Raw genomic sequence first — 25,726 nt, forward strand, 5'->3', positions numbered from 1 at the left:
TTTTTCTGTTCCCATGGTCGCCAGTGTAGAATTCGCTTATCCCATCTTTCACATTTTTGCCGCAGAGTGTGGCCGGCGAAGTTCCATTTAAGTTTTGCAATATGTCTTGATACATCGTTCACCTTTGTTTTTCTCTGATCCATGAGATTCTTTTCTTGTCTTTAAGACCGATATCCAGCATCTGTCTTTTCATTGCTCTTTGTGTTTTGGATATCCAACCATCTTCTGCAGTACCGACGCTAGGGTATAAGGTGCCCGCCTGTAAAACTAGCAGAAATAGGCGCCCTTCGGTTTTTTAAATTAGTATTTTGTACCACACCAGCAGAAAAAAGCGCTTAAGAGCTCTCCTTTTAATCTTATTGCATTATGTTTCCCATTCTAATTTGTTTAAATGTGTCTTCCACAGCCTCATTGAACAATTTTGGCGATATTGTGTCTCCTTGCCTGACTCCTTTTTCCAATTTTATTGGTTCTGTAGCGTGTTTGTCCGTCAATTTTATTGTGGCACTAGTGTTTTTGTATATGTTTGTTATTAAGTCCGTGTAGCTGTAATCAATTTGTCGTTATGTAGTGAGTTTTTGATGGTCCAATGTTCTATGCTGTCAAACGCCTTTCGGAAGTCTATGAATGCCATTTATGATGGGATTTGATATTCGTTCGACTTTTCAACCAATATCTTTTGAATCCCGCTGGTTCTCTTGCTTGATATCCGTCAAGTTTAGTTGTGAGTCTATTTGTCATGATTTTCGTTAGTAGTTTAAATACAACACTTAACAATGTTATTGGTCTCTAGTTGTCTAAGTTCTTTCGGTCACCTTTTTTTTAATATTAATAGTGTCTTCTCATCGTTCCAGCTATCGGGTATTTCTTTTGTTGTCAGTATTTTGTTCATGGAGATATTATTATGCAGGCTTCTCTAGTTGTTTTCCCCTTCTCTCTTTAGCACCTCTGCAGTTATTCCGTCTTTTTCAGGTGACTTATGGTTTATTAGTTCTTGAATTGTTTTTAGGTCTTGTTCTGTATAGGTGCGTATAATATTCTTTATTATTTGTTTCATATCATTGATGGGTTGTTCCTTCGCTGTTTGTCATTTCATTTATCTGTGTTTTAGCGAGTCGTTGTTTTAAGCATTTCATATTTTTGTTCTGCTGGATTACTCTTTCATTCTTTGCTCCTGTTTTTTCTCTTGGTTTCTTTTTTGTTTTTTTTTAATTGTATTATTGACTTCAGTATATTCTACTGTGTGTCATTTTCCCTTTTCAAGTAGGCTTCTTCTTGTCTTCATCAGTTCTTCTACTTCTTCTGAGATATAATTATCCTTTTTTGTCGTCGACTTTGCAATTGTTTCACTGGCCTCTAGCACTGTAGTTGTTAGTATTTTATTTATTTCGTTTGTTTCTTTATTTATTAAGTCGGTTGCTTTTGGGATGAATTTTTTATTGCTTTCTTATATTTATGTTCATTTTGGCTAAGTTTTTCCATATCTAAGTACTTTTTGTACGTTTGTGATTTTCTTTCTTGTTTAAAATTGGCTGTTAATTTGAATCTTAGCCTTTACCATTCAGTGGTCGCTGCCTGTTGTGAAGCGGTTTACAACTGTAACGTCCTTGACTACGTTTCTATAAGTATTTGTTGTAAATTTTTGATTTTTATTATTTACCTTAAAGTAAGATTATCACTTAATTCTTGTTTTCTACTTCTAACGTTTTTCTTTATTTATATTCACTATTAATTTGTTTTGTTGTATAATCCACTTCTGCAATAATTATGTAATATATTTGATTTAAAATGAACTCAGGAATTTTTCTGCAATTTGACAACAATGTCAACTTAGATCTCTGACGTAGATATTGACGTGCGTCGGGATTTATACTGTACCAACCATAGATGATTTCGTTACTTATAAGTAAGTTATAACAATTATCTCTTTGAACAATTTAGGATTAATAACAATGTAATATAATATACCTACGTGTTTTATGAAACATCCTACTACTTCATTTACATCTCTGCCACATTTATTTAGGTCTTCTAGGAACTTTCTCTGCCTCCTATGAATTTTATCTATATTTCCAAATAAATAGCCGTGATAGTCCTTGAGTTCGACTGGAGTATGCCTCTCAATCCATGGTTTATACGTCTTAAAATAAAATAAAAAACAGTAATTTTAAAGTATATCTAGACTTCTCTATTACCTTGACAACTTTAGCCAGGTCTTCAACATATTTTCGTTCAGTTGATTTTATTTCATCTATTATGTACTCAAGCCTAAAACACATGAACGCTATTATAGTCGAGGAAATGAAGCATTTTGACTCGCAATTTTTTCGTCCAGCATGGATTTACTTGAAATGTTCACAGAAGGAAGGGGATAGTCCAAGGATCATTTTCTATATCATGCTGCTGTACGCTAAAACCTTGGGGGTAGTTGCCACCCCATCTCGGGGGTGGGAATTTTTATTACATTTTAACCATGTAAATCGATGTAAAAAGTAATTATAAGAAAAAAATGTTTTTTACATTTTCTTCGTAAAACTAATATTTTTTGAGTTATTTGTGGTTGAAAGTAACAGTTTTTCGACGAAAAAATCGACTTTTTAGAGCGTTTTTTGAGAATAACTCGAAAAATATGTATTTAATCAAAAAAACTGTAGATATCAAAATTGTATATTTTATGATTAATTGTATATTTTAGTGAGACAAACGAAACTGTTTTTCTACAATATTTTTACGACCAATACAAACCGAGATACCGCATGTTAAAAGTTAGCTTTTTTCGCCAAATGCATAATTTGAAATAATCAAAGCCAAATAACGGGAAAACTTTGCAATTTTCCAGGAAAACATAGATAATGTTTTTTCAAGCATACAATAAGGTCTTTCAAAAAAAGTAATAAAAAGTTTCTAGCATAAAAATTGAGCAACTTATGATAAAAAAAGTCAGTATCTGTTTTTCTCTACGAAAAAACAGTTAAAACAACCCCTTAACCACCCTTGTAATTAAAAATTGGTCTTCGCCTTTCTGTAATTCCTTTTATATTTATATTATCAATACACTTATGAAGTTTGACCTATTTAAAAGACCTAATTTTGGAAAAATTGGAGTTTAAAGAAAAATTGATTTTTTACAATTTCGCATTTTTTATCATTTTCTTCAAAATATCTCCGAAAATACTGGAGATACGAAAAAAATGATAGATTACTAAATTGTAGCTTTTTTAATAACTAAATTTTTCTTATACATAGATTTTCATTACAGTGAACAGTTAGCGAGATATAGCTGTTTAAACATCTATTTACGAGCAAACACCCCCTTATTCGAGCCCTTTAATTCCACCTCAATTAAAAATTAAGGGATCTTACGGAATTTAATTTACACAGTCTTATATTTCTTCAAAAATCCTACAAAACCATTATTGAAAAAACTTTTTATCGCCAAAAATGAAGAAGCTATGCTTATAAAACTAATTTTTTTTTTCGAAAAATTCGAATAGTCCCCTTATAGAGCATTTTCAATGTATATAATACCACAGAACCCGTTCTTATACTGAATGATGACTAAATAACTATTTGTATGTGTATTTTTACATATTTGTAAATTCGTATTTTTGTGTAAATAAATGTTTTTGTAATTCTTTAATTCTACTTTTTTTCTGTATAGATCTATTAAATTGTCTACTTATAAAAATTGCAATGTTATTAAGGGTGGTTTTTAAGGGTTGAAATATTATGACATTCTATCCTAAAGCATAAAACAACCATTATTTAACCAGTCAAAACCAAATTTTACCTATATTAAAGTTTACAATGTTTTTATATAATTTTTGACAATAACGGGTAGTTTACACCCCTAAAAATAATCAACACCCTTGAGCATGATAAAGAATGTGAAGTACAGGGTAAGATGATCCTAACCCCAAATTTTTATGTAAATTAATGCAAACCGAGATTATTCTTTTAGAATAAGTAAACTTTTTATATATAGCTTCAACAAGGGTGGTTTTAAGGGTTGAAATATTATGATATTATATCTTAAAGCATAAAACAATTATTATGTAACTAATAAGAAGCAAATGTTGACAATATTAAAGTTTAAAATGTTATTTTATAATTTTTTACAATTAGGGGTGGTTTTCACCCTTAAAAAACCAAAAGCCTACAACGGCTCAATATAGAAAATGAACTAGAGGGTGAAATGAGCCTAATCCCAAATTTTTGTACAAATCGATGCTGGACGAAAAAATTGCGAGGTTTTGCCATTTTTCCCGCTTTATTTACTCGACTATAGGGAACTTGCACAATTTTTTTTATTACATAATAATGTTCAGTTTTGTTTAAAAATGAGATTTCCAAAATTTCACGCTTCAAAAACTCGTAATAACTTAGAAATACGTATTTAAAGTCTTCAGCGGTATAAAATAGTTCAAACGACCCGTGACGTCACATAGTTTTACATTATGATTTGTTTTTTAACCAAGAGGAGTGATTCAAATTTACCGCGGTGTATTGCCTGTTTTTAATTGGTCCAACCGCAGGCAAGTTTACTCCACTGTTATAAAATTTTGACACTAATGACATTTATCAAATTTTGACACTAGTGACATTTCATAGGTTAATTAAATTATATCGGCGATTTTTGTGTTTTCTGTGTTATTCCTTTAATTTTTAGATTGTTAGTCTGCTTTTATAATATAAAAAGCAGTTGTTTTTGTAACTCTTTAGCGACCTATTAATTTAATATAATATTTATGGATTACCGTTGAGGGCCGACTAGATCAACCAAAAAAGAAGATGTATTTGGTTATTATTCTAGTGACTTTCTTGGGTATGAATCTGTCTTTTTAGTTTACTCCTCCTGGTTAAAAAATAAACTATAGTTATTATTATGGTTATATTTCGCTGTGTCTAGGTACACGCTAACGTGTACGCAAATAAAAAAGTTAGGTATGTACACGCGAATTAAACTTCATCAAGCCAGTGACATTATTATTTAGCATGCGCAGTGACTGTATATTTTGGTACATGCTATTGTGATATGTTTAGCATGTGTTTGATAGAAAAATATTTGTTAAAGGAAGGGAAGCAGAACTATTCAGATGTTTCAAACTTAATTGTAATAAATCAATGTATATATTAAAGTATATATTTAGGTTAGCAAAATAAATATATGTATTTAGTTGACATAACACGTAAAAAATATTGTTAAAATAATTTTTATACGTAAGTTAATTATTATAATCAACTATTCTAAATGGGAAATAAGCCACAATTTAACTAAAAAAATGATTTTATTAACGTTTCGACGTCCAAATCGGATGTCATTGTCAAAATACAAAAATTAGTCAGATTAAATAAATTATTAGAAAAATTTTTTACTAAGCAACACCATTTTTGTTGAATTTAATAATATTTTGTATTTTGACAACGACGTCCGATTTAGACGTCGAAACGTTAATAAAATCATTTTTTGGTTAAATTGTGGCTTAGTTCCCATTTAGAATAGTTGATTACAAAAATGCCACAAGGATAATAGCTTCAGAACAAGTTAATTATTATTGTCAAAGCTTTATGTGTTCTTTTTATTTTAATCTTTTACGGTAATACATACTATTTCATTTATAACTAAAAAAAATATATAATAATTTATAGTCTCTTATATTTTTCGTCGACTTACGAAAGACAACGACTTACGAAAGACAACAAAAAACTGGATACAGAAAGCACAAGATAGAACACTTTGGAGACAAACAGGGGAGGCCTATGTCCAGCAGTGGATTGAGAGAGGCTGATGATGATCTTTTTCGTACTGTTTTAAAATGTTCTTAAACTCATTAAAAGAACTAAATAATTGTCACACTCCGTAGTTAATTTAAAAACTAACACTAAACAAATAAAAAGTAAGAAATCACTGACACTCTAACTTTTTTATTTGCGTACACGGTAACGTATACCTAGACACAACCTTATATTTAGGTATATTCTTCTTCTCCTTCTTTAGTATATTGGCCTCCACCTACTTGGGTATTTGGCAAGCTCATCGTCGTGGAATAAGTCAAAAATATTTATATTCTAATGACATTTATCGTATGTCATTGTAATAATATATACCAGTTTGTTAAAATTGTAGTTTTATACTGTTTTTGGAGGAAAGGAACGAAGGTTTACTATTGAAAATAAAACCATTTTGTAAAAGTAGGAATTTTTCTATGAATAGTTCAAATGATCAAAAACACTTGTAACGTCACATAAATGTATTTTCTACTGACGTTTATAACGTCTAATTTAAAATTCTGTTTACTTTATTGGAAAAATGTAAATGTAAAACCAAGTGACGTCACGAAGCGTTTTGGACCACCTGTTTTAATTTGAATTTTTAATCGTCTTTAGGGGCCAAACGAAAGACAAACAAAACTTTTTTAATCTTTGATACATGTTTTAAATTATGTTGTGTTGTGATTTATAACATTTTTTTTGAATTTAAAAAATTATGCAAGTTCCCTATTATATGATCAGATTTTTTTCTAAATATTTTATAAATATACACCGTTATTAGGCGTCAACGCCCTTTTGGTAGGGATCTATGGAGGAGTATCACTGAGCCGCAAGGCGTTGTTCCTTGCCGTACTGCTCCCCCATAGGCTGATTATTCAAGACTAAGCCGTAGATCCTTAGAATGTTATACTACTGCGTTAGCCTGTTGATTTTTCTATTCATCGGGACTGGGCTCAAACGCACATCCACTGGATTTGTTGATCGAGCCCCTCGAGCCGCTTGGCTATCAGACCGACAAATAATAAATATATTAAATATTTCAATTTAATTTTTAAACCTAAATATTTGAAAGTAGTTTATTTTTTATGACATTGATTTATGTATATTGTATATCTACACTTCAAACTATACGACTCTGAATGCAGAATTATTATTTTTGCTTTTATGTCAAGTGGGATTTGCTTCTTAGACCAGGGCGGATCTGTAAAAATATTAGTACATTTGGACGTTGAGAGGTGACTCAAATTTTTTTTCAGAAATTGCTTGAAAATAACTCAAATAATAATATTTGAGTTATCCTCCCTCTCAAAAAGGTCCGGAACATTGTTTAAATAATCAAAATGTCAAAAAATTAAGGAAAAATTCGATTTTTGTCTTCGTTTTTTGATTATAACTTTAAAAGTATTCATTTCCGAGAAAAGTTGTACTGACATAAAAGTTGCATAATTAAATTTTCTACAATATAGAACTGGTTAAAAATTTAAAAAATAGTCACCCTTGTTGCAAAATAGCAATAATTGCGAAAAAACTATACAAAAACAAGTATTTGCATTTTACGTTTTTTCAACCATTTATGCTACACTTAGGACCTTCATATTTCACCCAGAAAAACTATATGATACACTAAAACAATACTGTAAATTTCATTAAGATCGGTTCAATAGATTTTGCAAAATAAATTTTGCAATCCAGCATTCGCAAAAAAAATTCGTTTTTTTAAATTGTTACAGGACTGAAAATAAAGCAGATAGCAAGTTGAATTTTTTTTTGCGTATAGAAGTGTACTGTACCTTTTATTTGTAATTTGCAAAATTAAAATCGATTAACTGCCACGGCGTCAGGAATTTTTTTAAATAAACATGAATTATTGGTGCTACGCGCAGGACAGCGGATAGTTTGCTCTGATTGGGCATTTCAATGACCTTTGATAATGATTGATACATTTTAATTTTTATTACATTTCGATATAAATAAATAAATTTGTTTATTGCAAAATAAAAACACATACTCTATCTTTTGAAATAACAGTTTTTTTAGCAAAAACTTTCTTTGTTCATATATTTTAACTTATTAGAAGTTATTAGAGAATAGAAGTTTATTATTTTTAAACATATGCAATTGTTTAAACAATATTTCACAAACAATAATAAAATTAGGTTGATTTTTGTGGAATTAAAATATTAAAATGCAGCAAAATATAGAGTAAGAAAATAATATATTAAATAAAGATTAGAAGAAATTTTGATGGAAATCAACTTGTGTGAATCGAACACCGCTGTCCTGCACGCAGCACCAAAAATTAATGTTAATTTAAAAAATTTCCTGACGCCGTGGTAATATTCGATTTTAATTTTGCAAATTGCAAATGAAAGGTACAGTACACTTCTATAAGTAAAAAAAAAAATTCAACTTACTATCTGCTTTATTTTCAGTCCTGCAACATTTTTAAAAAATGAATTTTTTTTGCGAGAGCTGGATTTCAAAATTTATTTTGCAAAATCTATTAAACCGGTCTTAATCAAATTTACAGTGTTGTTTTACTATATCATAAAGTTTTTCTGGGTAAAATATGAAGGTCCTAAGTGTAGCATAAACGGTTGAAAAACGTAAAATGCGAATACTTGTTTTTGTATGGTTTTTTCGCAAGTATTGCTATTTTGCAACAAGGGTGACTATTTTTTAAATTTTTAACCAATCCTATATTATAGTAAATTTAATTACGCAACTTTTATGTCAGTACAACTTTTCTCAGAAATGAACAGTTTTAAAGTTATATTCAAAAAACCAATAAAAAAATAGAATTTTTCCTTCATATTTTGACATTTTGATTATTTAAACAATGTTCCGGACCATTTTAAGTGGGAGGATAACTCAAATATTATTATTTGAGTTATTTTTAAGCAATATCTGCAAAAAAAATTGAGTCACCTCTCAACGTCCATCTCAAAACAGATGAGCCCTGGACTATCTCTAATTACAATTATTGTCCATGAGTCTATATCCAAGTCCTCATCTAAGCCGAAGATGTCTTACATCTCTTATATTAAATATACCTATAGGTATACCAACCAGTAATAGCATAGCAGTACGCTAAGGTGATTAGGGGTACATAATGGAGAACAGAGTGACCTAAATAATATGCTATACAGAAGACGCTCCACTAGTCGCCGAGACTGAAGATGATCACCAAATGTTAACGCAACTATTAAAAAGATAACCAATTAATTTTCGATACAACAAGCAACAAATACAGTTAATAAATACAACTATTTAGTTATAGAGATATTCCAAATCCACCTTCAACCGGATGGGGGCCTTCTTCAAGAAGCATGCCATATAAAAATATAAAAGTATATCTTGGTGTAAAAGTAAGAATGCTGTGATGCTACTTACGTCTTCTCTGTCCTTTTTATGTTGTTGAGTTATGGACCTTAAACGAAAAGCATTTGAGATGTGACTACATAGGGTGAGCAGATAACTGGCCTATTAGAAATATCTCGAAAACTGAAGGCAACAGAATCATGAAAATTGGAATACAGGGGTTTTGAAGGATGATATAATAAATTAAAATATTTTCATCTCTTTTCAACTTCCGGTTCTACCGGAAGTTGCTTATAACTTCGTTGTTTTTAATAGGACACCCTGTATATTTTGACATTTTTGGATTCTCCTCAATATCTTCTTTCTTAAAATATGAGGATTTGTAATATTATACAGGGTATTTTAAGAGATATTTACGTTTTTTTTTTATTAATTTCGTAGCAATATTCACACCCTGTAGAATTGTAATAGTTTGACTTTAAAAACTCTGCTTACGTTCAAGTGGTTTTTAATATAGTCTATTATTGTTAAGAATTATTAGTATAGCTAATTTTGAAGTTTTAGTATACAGGGTTGGTCGAATCTCGGAATGAATATTTTCTGAGTTTTCTTAAATGGAACACCCTGTATTTTAGTATTGTAATGAATTGATATTTCATGGTATTTTTTTATTTTATAAGTATTCCCTATACCTAACTGCTTTAATTTGTGAGTTATTGGTGATTCAAGCTACAAATTGATTGATGGTGATTAATTGCAACAAAAAATACGTAAAATTTTATTAGGTTGGCCGTGAAAATATTGAATTACAAATAATTTTTCAGAAATAAACACATATTAATCCAGACTGATCCTTTAAATTACCAATATTGGTTTAGCTATCAAAATACCTACGTAGTTAAGATTGTTGGTGCGATTAACAATTAAGCACAAATTAAAGCAGTTATTTTGTTACGTTGGTGCTACGTTGGTAGATTGCCATGGTAATCTTGCAGGGTTGGAATGTCGAGTTGAAACACTGACTTTAACTTTATAACTTTATTTACGGTTTACAACATCAATCAACATAAGGTTACTAAGATGTTGTTTCGCGGGGTGGTCCTTCAGGACACCCTTCTTGTAGGACGGGTCACTAGCATAGTAACGATCTTGATAATAACAATACTATATTCATTTATGATAATTCCTCTGCGGGCTATTTATATCTCCTTATAATTTGGACTTTGAAAAGTAAACTATACGTAAGCCTTTACGAGGTTACATAAACAAAACTGCGTTAATCAACCTTCGTTTTGTTTGCATATTTAGAAACAATATCTTCTTGTAACAACCTAAATTACTTAAAATTATATACATTTTTTGATACATATTATATTATACAGTAAGGGGTTTTTCCCTTACTGTACAATTTATAGGGAATGCTTAAGAATTAAAAAAGTACCATAAAAGTATAAGCAACTTCCGGTATCCGGAAGTAGCAAATACATGAAAATATTTTCATTAAATAGATGACTCTTTAAAACCCCTTAATAATTCAAATTTTCATGATTCTGTTGCCTTTAGTTCTCGAGATATTTCTAATAGGCCCTTTATTTGCCTCACCCTTTATATTTATGAGAATACTCAAAATTCCGTGAACTGACCGGATCACAAATGAGGAGGTTCTCAGAAGAATGCAGAAGAACCGAGAGATACCATCAAATCTCTAAAGTTAGAATAATTATGACACATTATGCGAAATGAATCCAGATATGAACTCCTACAAGCCATCCTGCAGGGAAAAATATTTGGAAATCGAGACCCAGGAATTTTCAAAATTTAAAATGATTTGTTATGCAGGTGAAGCGGTGATAATATCTGAATATGAGTACCTACTATTTGTTCAACTGTACAAGTTTTAAATATTAGCAAAACAAATAAATATGATTCTGTTCAGAAAACGTCAATAAAAAGATGGAGAGAATCCAGAAGATGTAAGTTAGCAATTTATAAAGTCATGACGTCTATATTACAAGCAATTTAAAATATAAAATAAGAAATAGAGATAGATTGAGTGAGAGAATATAGAGACAGAGTGAGCAGCAGTATACCATGACAATATGTGACATTCAAGATGTAAAATGGTCTAGAGCAGCGGTTCTCAATCTTTTTTGGTGACGGAACCCTTTTGGAAAGCAAAATACTTAACGGAACGCTACAATAAAACAATAGATTTTAAAAGTGTATTTTTTATTAATAAGCATAAGTAATCAAATTCCAATGTAACAGTTACTTATTACTTACTTACATAACACCATAGGCGCCCATACACACGGGCAGGGGGGGGGATTTTTCATTCCACACTCTGGAGGTGGGGTGAGAGTTAACTTTAAAATCTTAAATAGGAACCCCCGTTTTTTTATTGCAGATTGAGTTTCCTTCTCAAAAAATAAGTAACATTTATCCGAAACTTTTTTTAGAATTGTTGACGGATGTTGACTATAATCGAAAAATGCGATTTATTTGCGCCATCTATCAACGATTCTAAAAATGTTTGGAATATATGTGACTTATTTTTCATAAGGATTCTAAATCTGCAAAAATAAAGGGCGCTCCTTTTTAAGATTTTAAAGTAAAAACTTGGTTCGACACAAACTCATGGTTAGTCTACTCGCCAAAGTTGAAGGCAGGGCTTTGCAAGCATTGTATTCTTTTCAAACGGGTTTTAAAGAGAGGCGCAAATTTTGTGGTACCCATGACATTTCCATTTAATAACTTGGTCTAGTATTTAAATGTATGAATAATTTCTCACAACAGGGTTCAAACTAGGTTTTTTAGGTGGTTTAAACTACAGTAGACTCCCTCTATAACGAGAACTGAAATGGTGGACTAATAATCTCGTTATAAGCGGATTTCGTTATATCAAACAACAATAATAATGAAATGTTTTGATGCCTCTTACGTAGTTTATTAAATGTCGATGGTCAACCTGAACAGTGAACAATGAGACTTATTTTTTATTCGTAACACCAATCCTGCTGTTTTACCTGTCATCGCCTTGACCCCATCTGTACAAATGTCAATGCAATCGTTCCAACTGAGATTATTTTCACTAGTAATACCACTAGAGGTCAAATTATTTCCGGAATTTTTTTTGAGATCATGAATATTTTGAAAATTTCCCGAGTCGCAGACGAGGGAAATTTTCTAAAAATATTCATGATCAAAAAAAATTTCCGGATATTAATTTGACTTCGCGTGGTATTCGGTAAGAAAATTCCACACCAAATTTGCATTTGAAAATCCAAAGCTGCATGAACAGATTAATAGCGCGCCATAGCTTTGTCAGCAATTATTTAGGCTTTCAAATTCGTAATTTCTACTCATTGTAGTTGCATGGGAATACCATTTCAAGATAGAAAATAGTATATTCTTCAATTTTACATAAGTTTTGAGTAACTACAAGTGATAGAAAATGAATCAAAACTAAATTATGTAAACAAATAAAAACCAGTCTGTCAAAAATGTTCTGTTATTGTAAACGTCAAAAAATTTCCACTATAATTCGCTGTTGGGTACCCCACGAGCAAAAAATTTCCGATAAAATACCTCCGTTGCCATGGTGATCTGTCAAAATAACGTATTTTGATTGGTTCAAAATTACAGGTGTGGAATTTTCCTCAAAAAACATAGTTAATTTATTAAAAATTTCCTCTCCGGTTGTGTTTGTGGGCAGCGGTGAACACATAAGCATGTCTTCATCAAAAGAACTTTCATATGGATATCTCACAATAACCAACAAGATAGCCAGACCAGCGATATCAGTAGACTCATCTATTTGCAAGGCGATTCGTGTTTTTTGTAGACGTGTAACTAGGTAGTTCTTGTTTGACGTAGCTGGCCAGATCATGAATACGTCGTGAAACAGTATCGTTCGATAGCGGTACAGTAGAAGGATGCTTTGCAGATTTTTCGTCGAGCATACATTTTGTTATGTCTAACACACATGGTTTTATTAAATTCTCAGCGATATTGTGCGCTTCACCTGCTTGTGCAATGCGATAGCTAACTAAATAATATGATGCCTCTGTGGCCTTTTCATTGAAAGTTTTGGTTACATGCATTATAGTTTTTGACTTTCCAATAACTGTTCTTTTTTTACGTATGTATAAAAAATTCTTTATTCTTGCTTTTGGACTCGGGGTGTACAGTTTCTAAATGTCTCCGCAACTTAGCAGGTGCCATTGGAACTATTAGGAAACAGTTTACTACATAAAATGCAGATAGGTGAGCCATTGGAATCAACAAATCCGAAACTGTGTCATCACACTTCCTATTTTTCGCCTTTAAAACCGTGGAACTGACATCGTTGCATAATCGTCTTGACCGGTAATTGCTGTATACTCCGCGCGTACTGCTTTCGAACATTCGGCTTCGGTAGAAGATGTTGTTCCAAGAGAGAGGTGTTTTGAATTTTTTTCTAAATTCTCGCGGAACCCCTACAGGGGTATCGCGGAAACCTAGGGTTCCACGGAACACACATTTTGAGTATCGCTGGTCTAGAGTAAGAAAAAGAGCATGGAGAGACCACGTTGATAGAATGGGTGATAAGAGGAAGAGAACAAAGGAAAAAAAGACCCTCCAAACACTGTTATAAAAATTAGACGTCGGAATCACAACTTAAGGGAAGAAGATTTTAAAATATATCTTTAAATACTGTTAAATGTCCACTGGATTACTTGGGGTTTCGACTGCCAGAAATTGGTCAATTATGGTCTGGTTATATTAAAAGTTCTGAGTAGGTACCTAACTATATTTTTGGATCAGGAAATTTTTGATGAGAATTATTGTTATTTTAAGTAAGACAGAATAAGTAGTAAATTTACTATTTTTATTTGCAATGAACCTTCCTTTCTCAAATTATCCTACACATTTATATCATATTAAAAAAAATATTGTAGTAGACATTTAATGAATGTACAAATAATTATCAAATAATTTATAATTATCTAATTTTTTAAGATTGCAAACAAAATACGGCGTTCTTTGAAATATAGAAAACGATCAAAGAAAGTTTGTTATTTTGTCCACAAAAACTGATTTTTATGAAAAAGATCAGGAAATAATGAGAGTAAGCGTAAACGAACCTTAAAGATAAATATTTCTCTCTCTCTCTCTCTCTCTCTCTCTCTCTCTCTCTCTCTCTCTCTCTCTCTCTCTCTCTCTCTCTCTCTCTTTCTCTTTCTCTCTCATATGGCGGTATAGCCCAAGTTGGGCCCTGGCCTTCCCCAGCTCTGCCTCCAAATATCTCTGTCCCTGACTGCCCTCCTCCAGTTATCCACCCTCAATATTTCTTTACTATCGGTTCTCAACTCGTCTATCCACCTCTTTCGTGCTATTCCTATTGGGCGACGTCCCGTTATAGCTCTACTAGATTCCGTCATTCTTATAAGGTGACCTGACTAGCGCAACCTTTGTATCTTTGAGAGTTCTTTGTAAAATTGATGCAACTCGTGGCTGAACCTTTTTCTCAATATACCATTGTCGTGTTCTGAGTCCATTGTTATTCATCACTCTTATGGACGAAATTGCAAAAGAATGCAGGGGTAAGGTAAAAAGAACTAGGGTTGGAATAAACTTCAACAAGTTTACGTGCCAGAGTTGATATATGCCGATGACCTGGCAAAATCAGAAATAGACTTGCAAGTGAATGTGAATGTTTGGAATGAAGCCTTTAAGAAATTTGTGATGAAAATAAATATTGAAAAAACAGAAGCTTTAGTAATATCGAAAACACAAGAAAATATAAATGTTAAGTTGAATAATGAGACCATTACACAAGTTAAGGACTTCAAGTATCTAGGATCAACAATGAATGGACAAGGAAATATAGAACCAGAAATAAACAGCAGGGTAATGAGTGCAACAAAATTATACTGTGCACTAAATAAAAGTTTTATTAGGAAGAAAGAAAGCCTGAAAACAAAAATGAAAGTATTTCAAACCGTATACGAGCCGGTGCTACTCTACGGTAGTGAAACGTGGACAGTGAACGACAACATCCGTAGTAAAATTCAAGCATGCGAAATGCGATATTTACGTGCGGTATCCGGGGTGACCAGACTTGATCGTATAAGAAATGAAGACATACGTGAAAGGTGCGGTGTTGGAAGGATCTTAGACAGACTTGAAACGAAAGAGTTATCGTGGTTCGGATATATGGCGAGAATGAGTGAAGGCAGAACTGTAAAGAGGGTATGGAAAGCGGCATCTGACAACAAACGACGAAGTGGCAGGCCAGCAAGAACGTGGAATGCAAATATTGGAAAGGCTTGCGGAAAAAAAATATTGGGTGGAGAGAAGCAGAAAGACTAGCTACCGACCAAAAGGCATGGAGACGTCTCATTTCTCCACTTTCCTCGACACCGTAAGGTACAAGAGGACGGCTTAAGTAAGTAAGTAACCATTGTCGCAGATGGGTCCCAATATCCTTCTCAGAATATTGTTTTTCAAAAGTATTAATACTGATAAGATGTCGTTTCTGTCTGTCATGGTCCATGTTTCTACGCCATAATATGTTGATATGGATTCTATGATAGTTTTATAAACTTTGAACTTTGTTTCCCTATGGATATTTTTCGAACCACATACCTGCGACAGAGAGAAGTATGCTTTATTAGCCAGGGAAACATCCATAAATTACGTCGTAAAAATTTTGGAGTTTTTAATACCCTCCCCCTTCCGTCGTAAAGCGTCGTTTACAGTTGACTCCCCCCTCATACCGACATCGCAATTGCAACTCATGACCCCTCTTTTAGAGATTTTTTTAAAATTGGATTTTATTTCCGGATTTTTCAAAGTTCGCTCTCCAAGTTTATTTACGAATGTATCCAAATCAGTATTACTAGTTGGTCAGCCCAATAGGAAAATTTGTTTGATTCAAATTGAGACAGTCACCAGATTTCCCCACAATTTCTGTCAGGGTCGCAACGTCAAAATGCATAGACACCAAGTTGGATACGATCCTATTCATAACATCCCAACTCGCATACATATTAAGAGAAATAAGTATATCTGGAAGAATATATCTAGAAATTGAATTAATGATGTCATGCTATTTGCTATTATACATTAATGAGCGCGCTAATAACCGGCAAAATAGCGCAAAAGATGGAAAACCTAATACATTGCGAAACAAAAAGAGATGAAAGTAGTGGAGGTGAAAATGATCGTTATAAACGTATAAATTAACATTACATTACATAGTTTCCCACCTTTAGACGTCTCTGACAGGAGTATTTTATAAAATTTTACTGTCACAATGGCAGTTGTCATACGCCTTTGATACGTCTAAAGGTGGGAAACTATGTAATGTAATATGTAATGTAATTTATCCGTTTATAACGATCATTTCCATCTCCACTAGTTTCATCTCTTTTTGTTTCGCAATGTATCACGTTTTCCTTCTTTTGCGCTCTTTTGCCGGTTATTACCGCGCTCATCACTGTATACACAGGGTGTTAGTAAATAAGTATGAAAAATTTTAAGGGCTAATTCGACGTAAAAAAATAATGCCGGTTTGCTCTATAAACATATGTCCGCAAATGCTTCGTTTCCGAGATACGGGGTGTTGAAATTTTTATTTCAAACCGCCAATTTATTTATTGCTTTAAGACCAGTTGAGCGATGAAAATGAAATTTGGTGAATTTTAGAAGGTTGTTATTTCGCATTTTTTGGCATACAATTAAGAATTTTGTATTCATCATTGACGCGCCTACGGGTAATGGTCTGAATTTTTTAAAGAAAAAAGTAGTACGCTACTAAGATATTTCGAATTAAAAATTATTTTTAAATTCCACGTCTAATTTGTGATAAAAAATCTTTCTTGCCTTTTTTCATATGGTGCACCGTTTTTATGCAGAAAAAGATAAAACATCTTGACGCATATTTTTCATTTTTTAATACCTACATTATCAAGAAATCATAGGCGTAACCAGAATGATCCTAAGGGGGGGGTCACAACTACTGAAAAGCCCCCAAAACCCCCCTGGTTACGCCTATGCAAGAAATATCCAATATAATAATACTAAACTGGAACAATAACAGAAAATATTACTAATAAGATCTTAACTAGGTGCAGAGCTATACCAAATCTTAAAAATGACCTTCTTTAGAGGTTACAGAAGAATTTTATATTCATCATTGTGAGGCGTACGGGTAATGGTCTGAATTTTTTAAGGAAAAAATAGTACGCCACTGAGATATGTCAAACTAAAATTCATTCTTGAGTTCCTCGTTCAATTTGCGACAAAAAATCTTTCTTGCCTTTTTTTTCATACAAGGCGCCGTTTTTATACAAAAAAATAAAACATCTTAACGCTTACAAAGTATTTGAGGTAGTTTCCATATCCATACGCATAGAAACTTAGTTCAAATACTTTGTAAACGTTAAGATGTTTTATTTTTTTGCAAAAAACCGGAGCCGCATGTGAAAAAAAGGCAAAAAGGTGTCGTAAATTAAACCAGTAATTCAAAAATAATTTTTAATTTGACATATCTCAGTGGCGTACTATTTTTCTCTTAAAAAAATTCAGACCATTACCCGTACGCGCGCCAATGATGAATATAAAATTCTTCTGTAACCTCTAAAGGAGGTCATTTTTAACATTTGTTGTAGCTCTGCGCCTAGTTAAAATCTTATTAGTAATATTTTCTGTTATTGTTCCAGTTCAGTATTGTAATATTGGATATTTCTTGATAATGTATTAAAAAAATGAAAAATACGGGTCAAGATGTTTTATTTGTCTGCATAAAGACGGTGCACCATATGAAAAAAAGGCAGAGAAAGGTTTTTTTATCACAAAGTAGACGTGGAATTTAAAAATAATTTTTAATTTGAAATATCTCAGTGGCGTACTATTTTTTTCTTTAAAAAAATTCAGACCATTACCCGTAGGCGCGCTACTGATGAATACAAAATTCATAATTGTATGTCAAAAAATGCGAAATAACTACCTTCTAAAATTTACCCAATTTCATTACTCAACTGGTCTTAGAGCAATAAATAAATGGGCAGTTTGAAATAAAAGTTTCAACACCCCGTATCTCGGAAACGAAGCATTTGCGCACGTATGTTTATAGAGCAAACCGACATTATTTTTTCATGTAGAATTAACTCTTAAAATGTTTCATACTTATTTACTAATACCCTGTATAATGTATAGTAGCATGACATTATTAATTAAATTTCTAAATATATTCTTCCATATACAGGGTGTCCCGAAAAGATTGGTCATAAATTATACCACACATTCTAGGGTCAAAAATAGTTCGATTGAACCTAACTTACCTAGTACAAATGTGCTTATAAAAAAAGTTACAACCCTTTGAAGTTACAAAATGAAAATCGATTTTTTTCAATATATCGAAAACTATTAGAGATTTTTTTTTGAAAATGGACATGTATCATTCTTATGGCAGGAGCATCTTAAAACAAAATTATAGTGACATTTGTCCACCCCATAACAATTTTATGGGGGTTTTGTTCCCTTAAACCCCCCAAACTTTTGTGTACGTTCCAATTAATTAATTTTTGTGGTATCATTAGTTAATCACAACGATTTTAAAACTTTTTTACCTCTTAATATTTTTTCGATAAGCCAGTATTTATCGAGATGCGGCTTATTTTTTAATATATTTACATAAAAATTTTGATGGGTGTTTTGTTCCTTTAAGCCCCCCAATTGTTTGTGTACGTTCCAATTAAACTATTATTTTGGTACCATTAGTTAAACACAGTGTTTTTAAAACTTTTTTGCCTCTTAGTCTTTTTTTGATAAGTCACCTTTTATCGAGATGTGGCTTCTTTTCCAAAATATATCTAAAAATGTAAATTATAAATAAATTTTCAGAATATTAACAGGTCTCTATAATCGTACTTAATCATATACAAATATGTGGTGGATTCGACAAATATACAAAATATCTCGATAAATAGTGGCTTATCGAAAAAGTACTAAGAGGTAAAAAAGTTTTAAAAACATTGTGTTTCACTAATGGTGCCACAATAATAATTTAATTGGAACGTACACAAAAGTTTGGGGGGGGTTTAAGGGAACAAAACCCCCATAATTTTTTTATGGGGTGCACAAATTTCACTTTAATTTTTATTTAAGATGTTGCTGCCATAATAAAGCCATATGTTCATTTTCAATAAAAAATCTCTAAGAGTTTTCGATATATGAAAAAAAATCGATTTTTATTTTGTAACTTCAAAGGGCTGTAACTTTCTTTGTGTGCACTATTGTAAATATGTAAGTGAGGTTTAATCATCCTATTTTTGACCCCAGAATCTGTGGTATAATTTATGACCACTCTTTTCGGGGCACCCTGTATATTTATTTTTCTTAATATGTATAGTTGGGGTGTTATGAATTGGGCTTTTCATCGATTGTCATTTGTTTCGAGCTTCTGTCATATATTGTATAATCTGTGTATAATATTAATATACACGGATTATACGACATATGACAGAAGCTCGAAACAAATGACTGCGAATGAAAAGCCCTATACGCTGTGAGCTCGTACGTAGAGGGGATATTTACAAATTCGCGAGCGCCAGTAGTGGCAAGTCTGTAAACGTTTACCGGAAATTTGACATAAATGTCAAAGTGATTAATTTAAAATTAAAATTAAAAACATTAATTGTAAAAAATATTAGTTGGTCAAAGCTGTGGTATATATTTTTACGTTAAATATACTTACGTTTTAAATGCTGAATTTAAGTTTTTTTATTGTTTCGTAATATGTAATTATAAATTAATCTGCGCCATCTACACGATAATTGTGAAAGTATCCGAAGTAAGAAATTCATATTTTATCAATAGAACGTCAAAATGATTAGCAAAATCTTAAAAAAATCGATTACAATTTAATTACTTTTTTGCGTTGTAAATATTAAGCGATAACAATTAAATAATAAATTTAAAAATTACCAGTGAAAGTTGAATTAGTAATCCGCCAGGAGCGACACCAGCGAAGCTCAGAGCGTATAGGATTGTATCCAACTTGGTGTCTATGCATTTTGACGTTGCGGCCCTGACAGAAATTGTGGGGACATCTGGTGACTGTCTCAATTTAAATCAAACAAATTTTCCTATTGGGCTGACCAACTATTCCTATATAAACAATGGTATTACTATGTAGCTCATTAATATCCGCTTACTTTTTTCTCTCAGTTCACTGTACAACTAATAATTAGCTTTATTGGGACAAAATACAACACTTTTATCGGAGTTCCTATGCTTTCTTAAATGCATCATATAAATCTTAAATGCATCATATAAATATTTGTTTTGTTTTGATTCCAATGCCATTTCTTATATTAAGTATAAATAAATACAATGTACTAACTAAATAGAATAGAATATTTTATTTCCATTCATTCTTGTAGAATTGTTTCACACAGAGTATTCAGTAAATAAGTGAACAGTTTAATTATTATTGCTTTCAGACGTTGTTCTGAAAAGAAGCGTTTGTGAAAAGACTTAGAACAATGTTTTATTGTTTGTTAGTCTGTATAAAACTGCTAGCAATATTATTAAGGCTGTGAGTGATAAAAACAAAATGAAAAGTATGCGATAAAAATAATATATCTACTATTTTTTTTTAATTCTAAAATAGGATATATTTTTTATATTCGTGAACTTCAAACGACGTCGGATGTGCACTCATGACCCCCTCCCCCCTGTCGTATACCGTCGTAATAAGCAAAGTCCCCCCTCCCCCTTTTCAACGACGTAGTTTATGGATGTTCCCCAGTAGCCAGCATTATCCGGTTCCGTATTTCCTCCTCCTCTCCCTCTCTGCCGTCCTCAATTATCAATTCACCCAGGTATCTAAGCCGTTTTACTACCTCAATATTAGCGTCGGCTACTGTTAAATTCTGCAAGTTTCCTTGCTTATCTTAGACCTTTAGTTTTATCTACGTTGACGGCCAGTCCTATTGTTTCGCATTTTCTTCGAGCTCCTAAAAGGTTCTTTGATGTCTTTTGCGGTTCGTCCCATCAAGTAAACATAAATATATGATCTTTCTTTATTAAGCGCTTTCTGTCTTTAAATTTAGAGATATCAAGGAAATGTTTTATTTATTAGATGTTTTATTTATTTGTGTTATTGGCTTATACCCATGACTAGACTTAGGCAAATATGCAAATTGCATATTTTGCATATAATGCATAAAAAATGCAAAAATTTCCAATTTTGGTTGTAACTATACATGTATTTTTATATTACTGTAACAAGTAGCTTGGAAATCTTAATATTTAATTTTATTTTGTAATCTCTTGGTACTTAATCATATTTTGGGTACCTGAATGTAGTAACTAATAAAAGAGCGGCTTATTATATGTACACAGTTTTGTCACGTTTTGGTTACAAAGGTTCCAAAATCAGCCAGTTTATATCTCTAGGTAAAAATTTTTATTTTAACGGCCCATTTCCTTTTGTTGTAAAATAAGCCGTGAACACGTGTCTTCGTAATTGTGAATAATTATTGTGCTTTGAAAATGCCGCAAATAGACAGTTCAGTGTCGTGGTGTCATTCATAAAATAAAACTATAGTTCTGTTCAGAAAACTATTACTCAATTAGAATCCTCCAAATTATTATCATTGTTAGACAGTACATTTTAAATAAAAAAAATTGAGTCATTGTCAATACATATTGGATAGAAAATTTTTCAAAAATTTAAAGCAACCATGGAAAAAACAGTGGTTATTACCAGATTCTTTCTCAAGTGGTTCAAGTACTAGCTGGGACATTTTTCGAAGCACTTAATTTAGAACCAACTATTATCAGATAGAAGCCATAAGTATTTTTTAGAAAATTTTGAACAGCATTTGATAATTATTTATTGTTAGGGAAGACCGGGGCAGAACGGGATACTTAAGAAAGAAAAAATCATAGAAAGAAAACTAAACTGTGTATTAAAAAATAACAAAATCAGACAGGATCACTTGCTATAAAACTTCATACAACTTACTTTATTTAAAATCCAAATTGATTAGTTATTTGGTTATAAAGAACTTAACTTATCAGTCCGAAATTCCCATTTTGCCCCGGTTACGGGACAAAATGGGAAATGCTACGGAGCAAAATGGGAATGTATTTTAGTCAGGTTGGGAGAGTTCACAAATATGAGTACCTTCGTCTCCATCCTCAACACCTTCGCCGGAATTATGAGCCCATCCATGGCAGACACTACACACTACCCATCCTTCAGTTGACTGCAAATATAAGTAGGTATCCACAGTAGATGCATCCACAATCTTCATCATCTTCTGATGAGTCAGTGTCCATCTCGTTTTCTTCTTTAGTTTTCTTTGATTTTCTTTATTAGTTTCAGTTTTAGTCAGATTCTTCTTACAAAGTTTAAATGCTGTAAAGTGGTGGCAATTTAGGAGAGCGGGGCAAAAGGGGATAATATCCCGTCTTGCCCCGACCGCTTTGCCCCAACAGACATCATTTCAAATAAAATTAGTAATTTCTAACGTAAAAGATATAAAACGGTTCACAGCCGACAATATTAAAATTCAGTAATATATCTATCATATTTTAATGAAAAACGTGATAAAACTTGCTTCCTGATCTTATAGCACTTCTATAAATATAACCAAAATTTTTAACAAAACAAAATCAAACGGATTTTATATCTGTAATAAATGACTGAAGTGAGTCAACGCACGTTCGTTCGAATGGTGCTATTGCCGATATTATGACGACTATAAGTTATGCACACCGATGCATTTCCCGGTTTGCCCCGAGCCTCGTTTTGCCCCGGTCTCCCCTACCAAAATTCGAAATAATATCAATTATTTATGTCTTAAAATACTTAAATATTTAATTAATTAGCTTAGTTAGAACAATATATACATGTTAATTAATACACCATGTGGAGATATTGTAAATATGTTTGTAAATAAAAAAATACTGTAAATATTTTTTTAATTACATGCATATTTTTGGGTAAAATACTGCATATTTATGCGCATATTTTATACCTTTTTATTTGCATATTTGCCTAAGTCTACATGACTTAAAAAAACTTTAGAATGTGGCATGAGGTGTATGGTACGCGACACCGTCCTCTTTAAACCACATATCGCTTGTATCCATATCAGTTAATTCATGCCAAACTAAGTTGATAATCATAGGCCTATAACATTCGCCGTTGACGATGATGGTCTGGCCAACGTCGTTCTTAAATAAATATGGATCGTTGACACCGCCAACCAAAACTCCAACCAAACAGTGACTTTTCAGGATGCATAAGACCCATCCGGACATTAGATCTTTGATCTCGTCTGGATTAGTATTGTCCCAAATTCGACAACTCTATTTGTTGACGTACCCATTCTGGTACCTACGTCAACAACAACTGTACGTTTCTGGTGTAAAAAATACGGCATTGCCATATTTTTTGTACTACTCTACTTCCGGTAGATAGGTATACCTCAACTTATTTAATAGACTAGGAAGGATCTGTTTTTAGGTGGATGTGAGAGGTGGCATTCGGATTTTTGCGAAAAAAGTTAGGTGATAACTTCTTTAATAATAATTGACTTATGCTCCTTCTTAAATATGCCCGGAACATTAATAAAAAAAATAAAATATTTAAAAATTTCAAAAAATTTCGTTTTTTTTTCTACTGCTTATAACTTTAAAACGATTTATTTTGGAACAAAGTTGTATAGGAATAAAACAAAGATAATTAAATTTTCTATCAGATACGACTAGTTAAAAATGTCTTAATTTAACATCCTTGCTGCAAAATAGCAATAAATATAAAATAAGGGGGCAAAACAAGCCTGTCCTTATTCAATGTTTTTCCATCACTTGGGTTACACTTGGAACCTTCCTAATTCGTTTAGAAAATTTTTGTAATGTGCTAAAACCGTCCACCAAATTTCATTAAAATTGATTTACTAGATTTTGCATAATTTTTTTGCAATCTAAACTTTTTTTAAAAAATTAAAATTTTTTAAAATCTTGCACAACAAAAACTAGAACATACAAAGATTTGTCAATTTTTTTTACATAATATAAAGAAGCACTCCACCTATCTAATGCACTTTACAGAATTGAAATCTGATTATTTAAGCAGCCTCAGCAATGTTTTAAAATTATAAACAATTTTTTGGTTTATAAACAAATTAGTGCTGTGTCCAGGAGAGGGTGCTACGGTTTCCTTTATTTAGATGGACTTACCCAAGTTTTTTTTATGTATTTTGACCCGTAGAACACGAATTTTATGGGTAACAGTTGATCCGGATGTCGATAAGATTGTTATAAACAAAGAACTTGAGGAATTACATAATATCGATTTTTCGCAAAATAAAACATTTTTTGTATTTCTTGGGTAATTCTAAGCAAAAAATGTTCTTAGAAGTTTTTTCGTAGGATGCATAGTTTTCGAAATAAACACGGTGGAACATTCAAAAAATCGAAAAATTGCAATTTTTGAACGAGAATAACTTTTGATTAAAAAATAAAATAGCCATTATGCTGATAGCATTTGAAGGTTTAAGTCAAAATATACCGGTTTTAATTATTTGCATTGCCAAAAATTAATTTTTTTTGTTATTAAAGAAAGCTATTATAAGCCAAAAATTTTTTTATAACTTTAAAACATTGCTGAGGCCCCTCAAATAATCCGATTTTAATTCTGTAATGTGTATCAGATAGGTAGAGCACCTCTTTATATGTAAAAAAATTATCCAACTTCTAAATGCTCTACTTTTTGTTCAGAAAGATTTTAAAAATTTTTAACTTTTTTAAAAACATTTATATTGCAAATTTATTATGCAAAATCTATTAGGTCGATTTTAATGAAATGTGGTAGACCATTTAAGTAAGCTATAAGGATACTAAGGTTCTAAATGCCACCAAAGTGGTTAAGAAACATTTAATAACAACAGGCGTATTTTGCCCCCTCATTTTGTATTTATTGCTATATTGCAGAAAAGGTAATACCTTAAGACATTTTTGACCAGTCGTATATCATATAAAATTCAATTATCTTTATTTTATTTCTTTACCACTTTGTTCCAAAACGAACCGTTAAAGAAAGCAGAAAAAAAATCGATGTTTTTCGAAATTTTTAAATATTTTAATTTTTTTATTAATGTTCCGGGCATATATGGGAAGGAGCATAAGTCAATTATTATTACTAAAGGTGTCACCTAACTTTATCTGCAAAAATCCGAATGCCACCTCTCACATCCAAAAATACACGTTTTTTTTACAGATCTGTCCTGGTCTATAATTTAAATGGGCCACTCTGTTTGTTTTCTTGAAAACTTTGTTAAAACGAAAAATAAATCACTTTACAGGTAAATAATAGTTACATTTACTTACTAAAACCAGTGAGACTAATGATTTTAAAAAGATGTTCAAAATACTCCCCGTTCATTTGCTGACAATGTGCAAGCCTCTTATTAAATTAGTGAGTGACTCTTTCCCAGCTTTCTTCATGTTTTGGTTCACATTTATCAATAAAATTCTTTGCTTTAAATCCTGCAAACATGTTAATCGCCTAATGTAAACACGTAATTTTAGAGAACCCCAATGATAAAAATCTAACGGATTAAGGTCC

General features: G+C 31.8%; 1 protein-coding gene across 1 annotated transcript in view; it reads right to left on the reverse strand.

Moving 5' to 3' along the window:
• The window catches only part of LOC114343904 (uncharacterized), an 80,802-nt gene that overhangs the window by 43,428 nt on the left and 11,648 nt on the right, over positions 1-25,726 (reverse strand). Inside the window, exons 2-3 of the mRNA XM_028294754.2 lie at positions 2,196-2,268; positions 1,973-2,140 (exon numbers count right to left, since the gene is read on the reverse strand). Coding sequence (XP_028150555.1) covers positions 1,973-2,140; positions 2,196-2,268 — 241 coding nt within the window. The remainder of the gene's footprint in view (positions 1-1,972; positions 2,141-2,195; positions 2,269-25,726) is intronic.

Source organism: Diabrotica virgifera, chromosome 2 (assembly GCF_917563875.1).
Source record: "Diabrotica virgifera virgifera chromosome 2, PGI_DIABVI_V3a".
NCBI classification, from domain to species: domain Eukaryota; kingdom Metazoa; phylum Arthropoda; class Insecta; order Coleoptera; family Chrysomelidae; genus Diabrotica; species Diabrotica virgifera.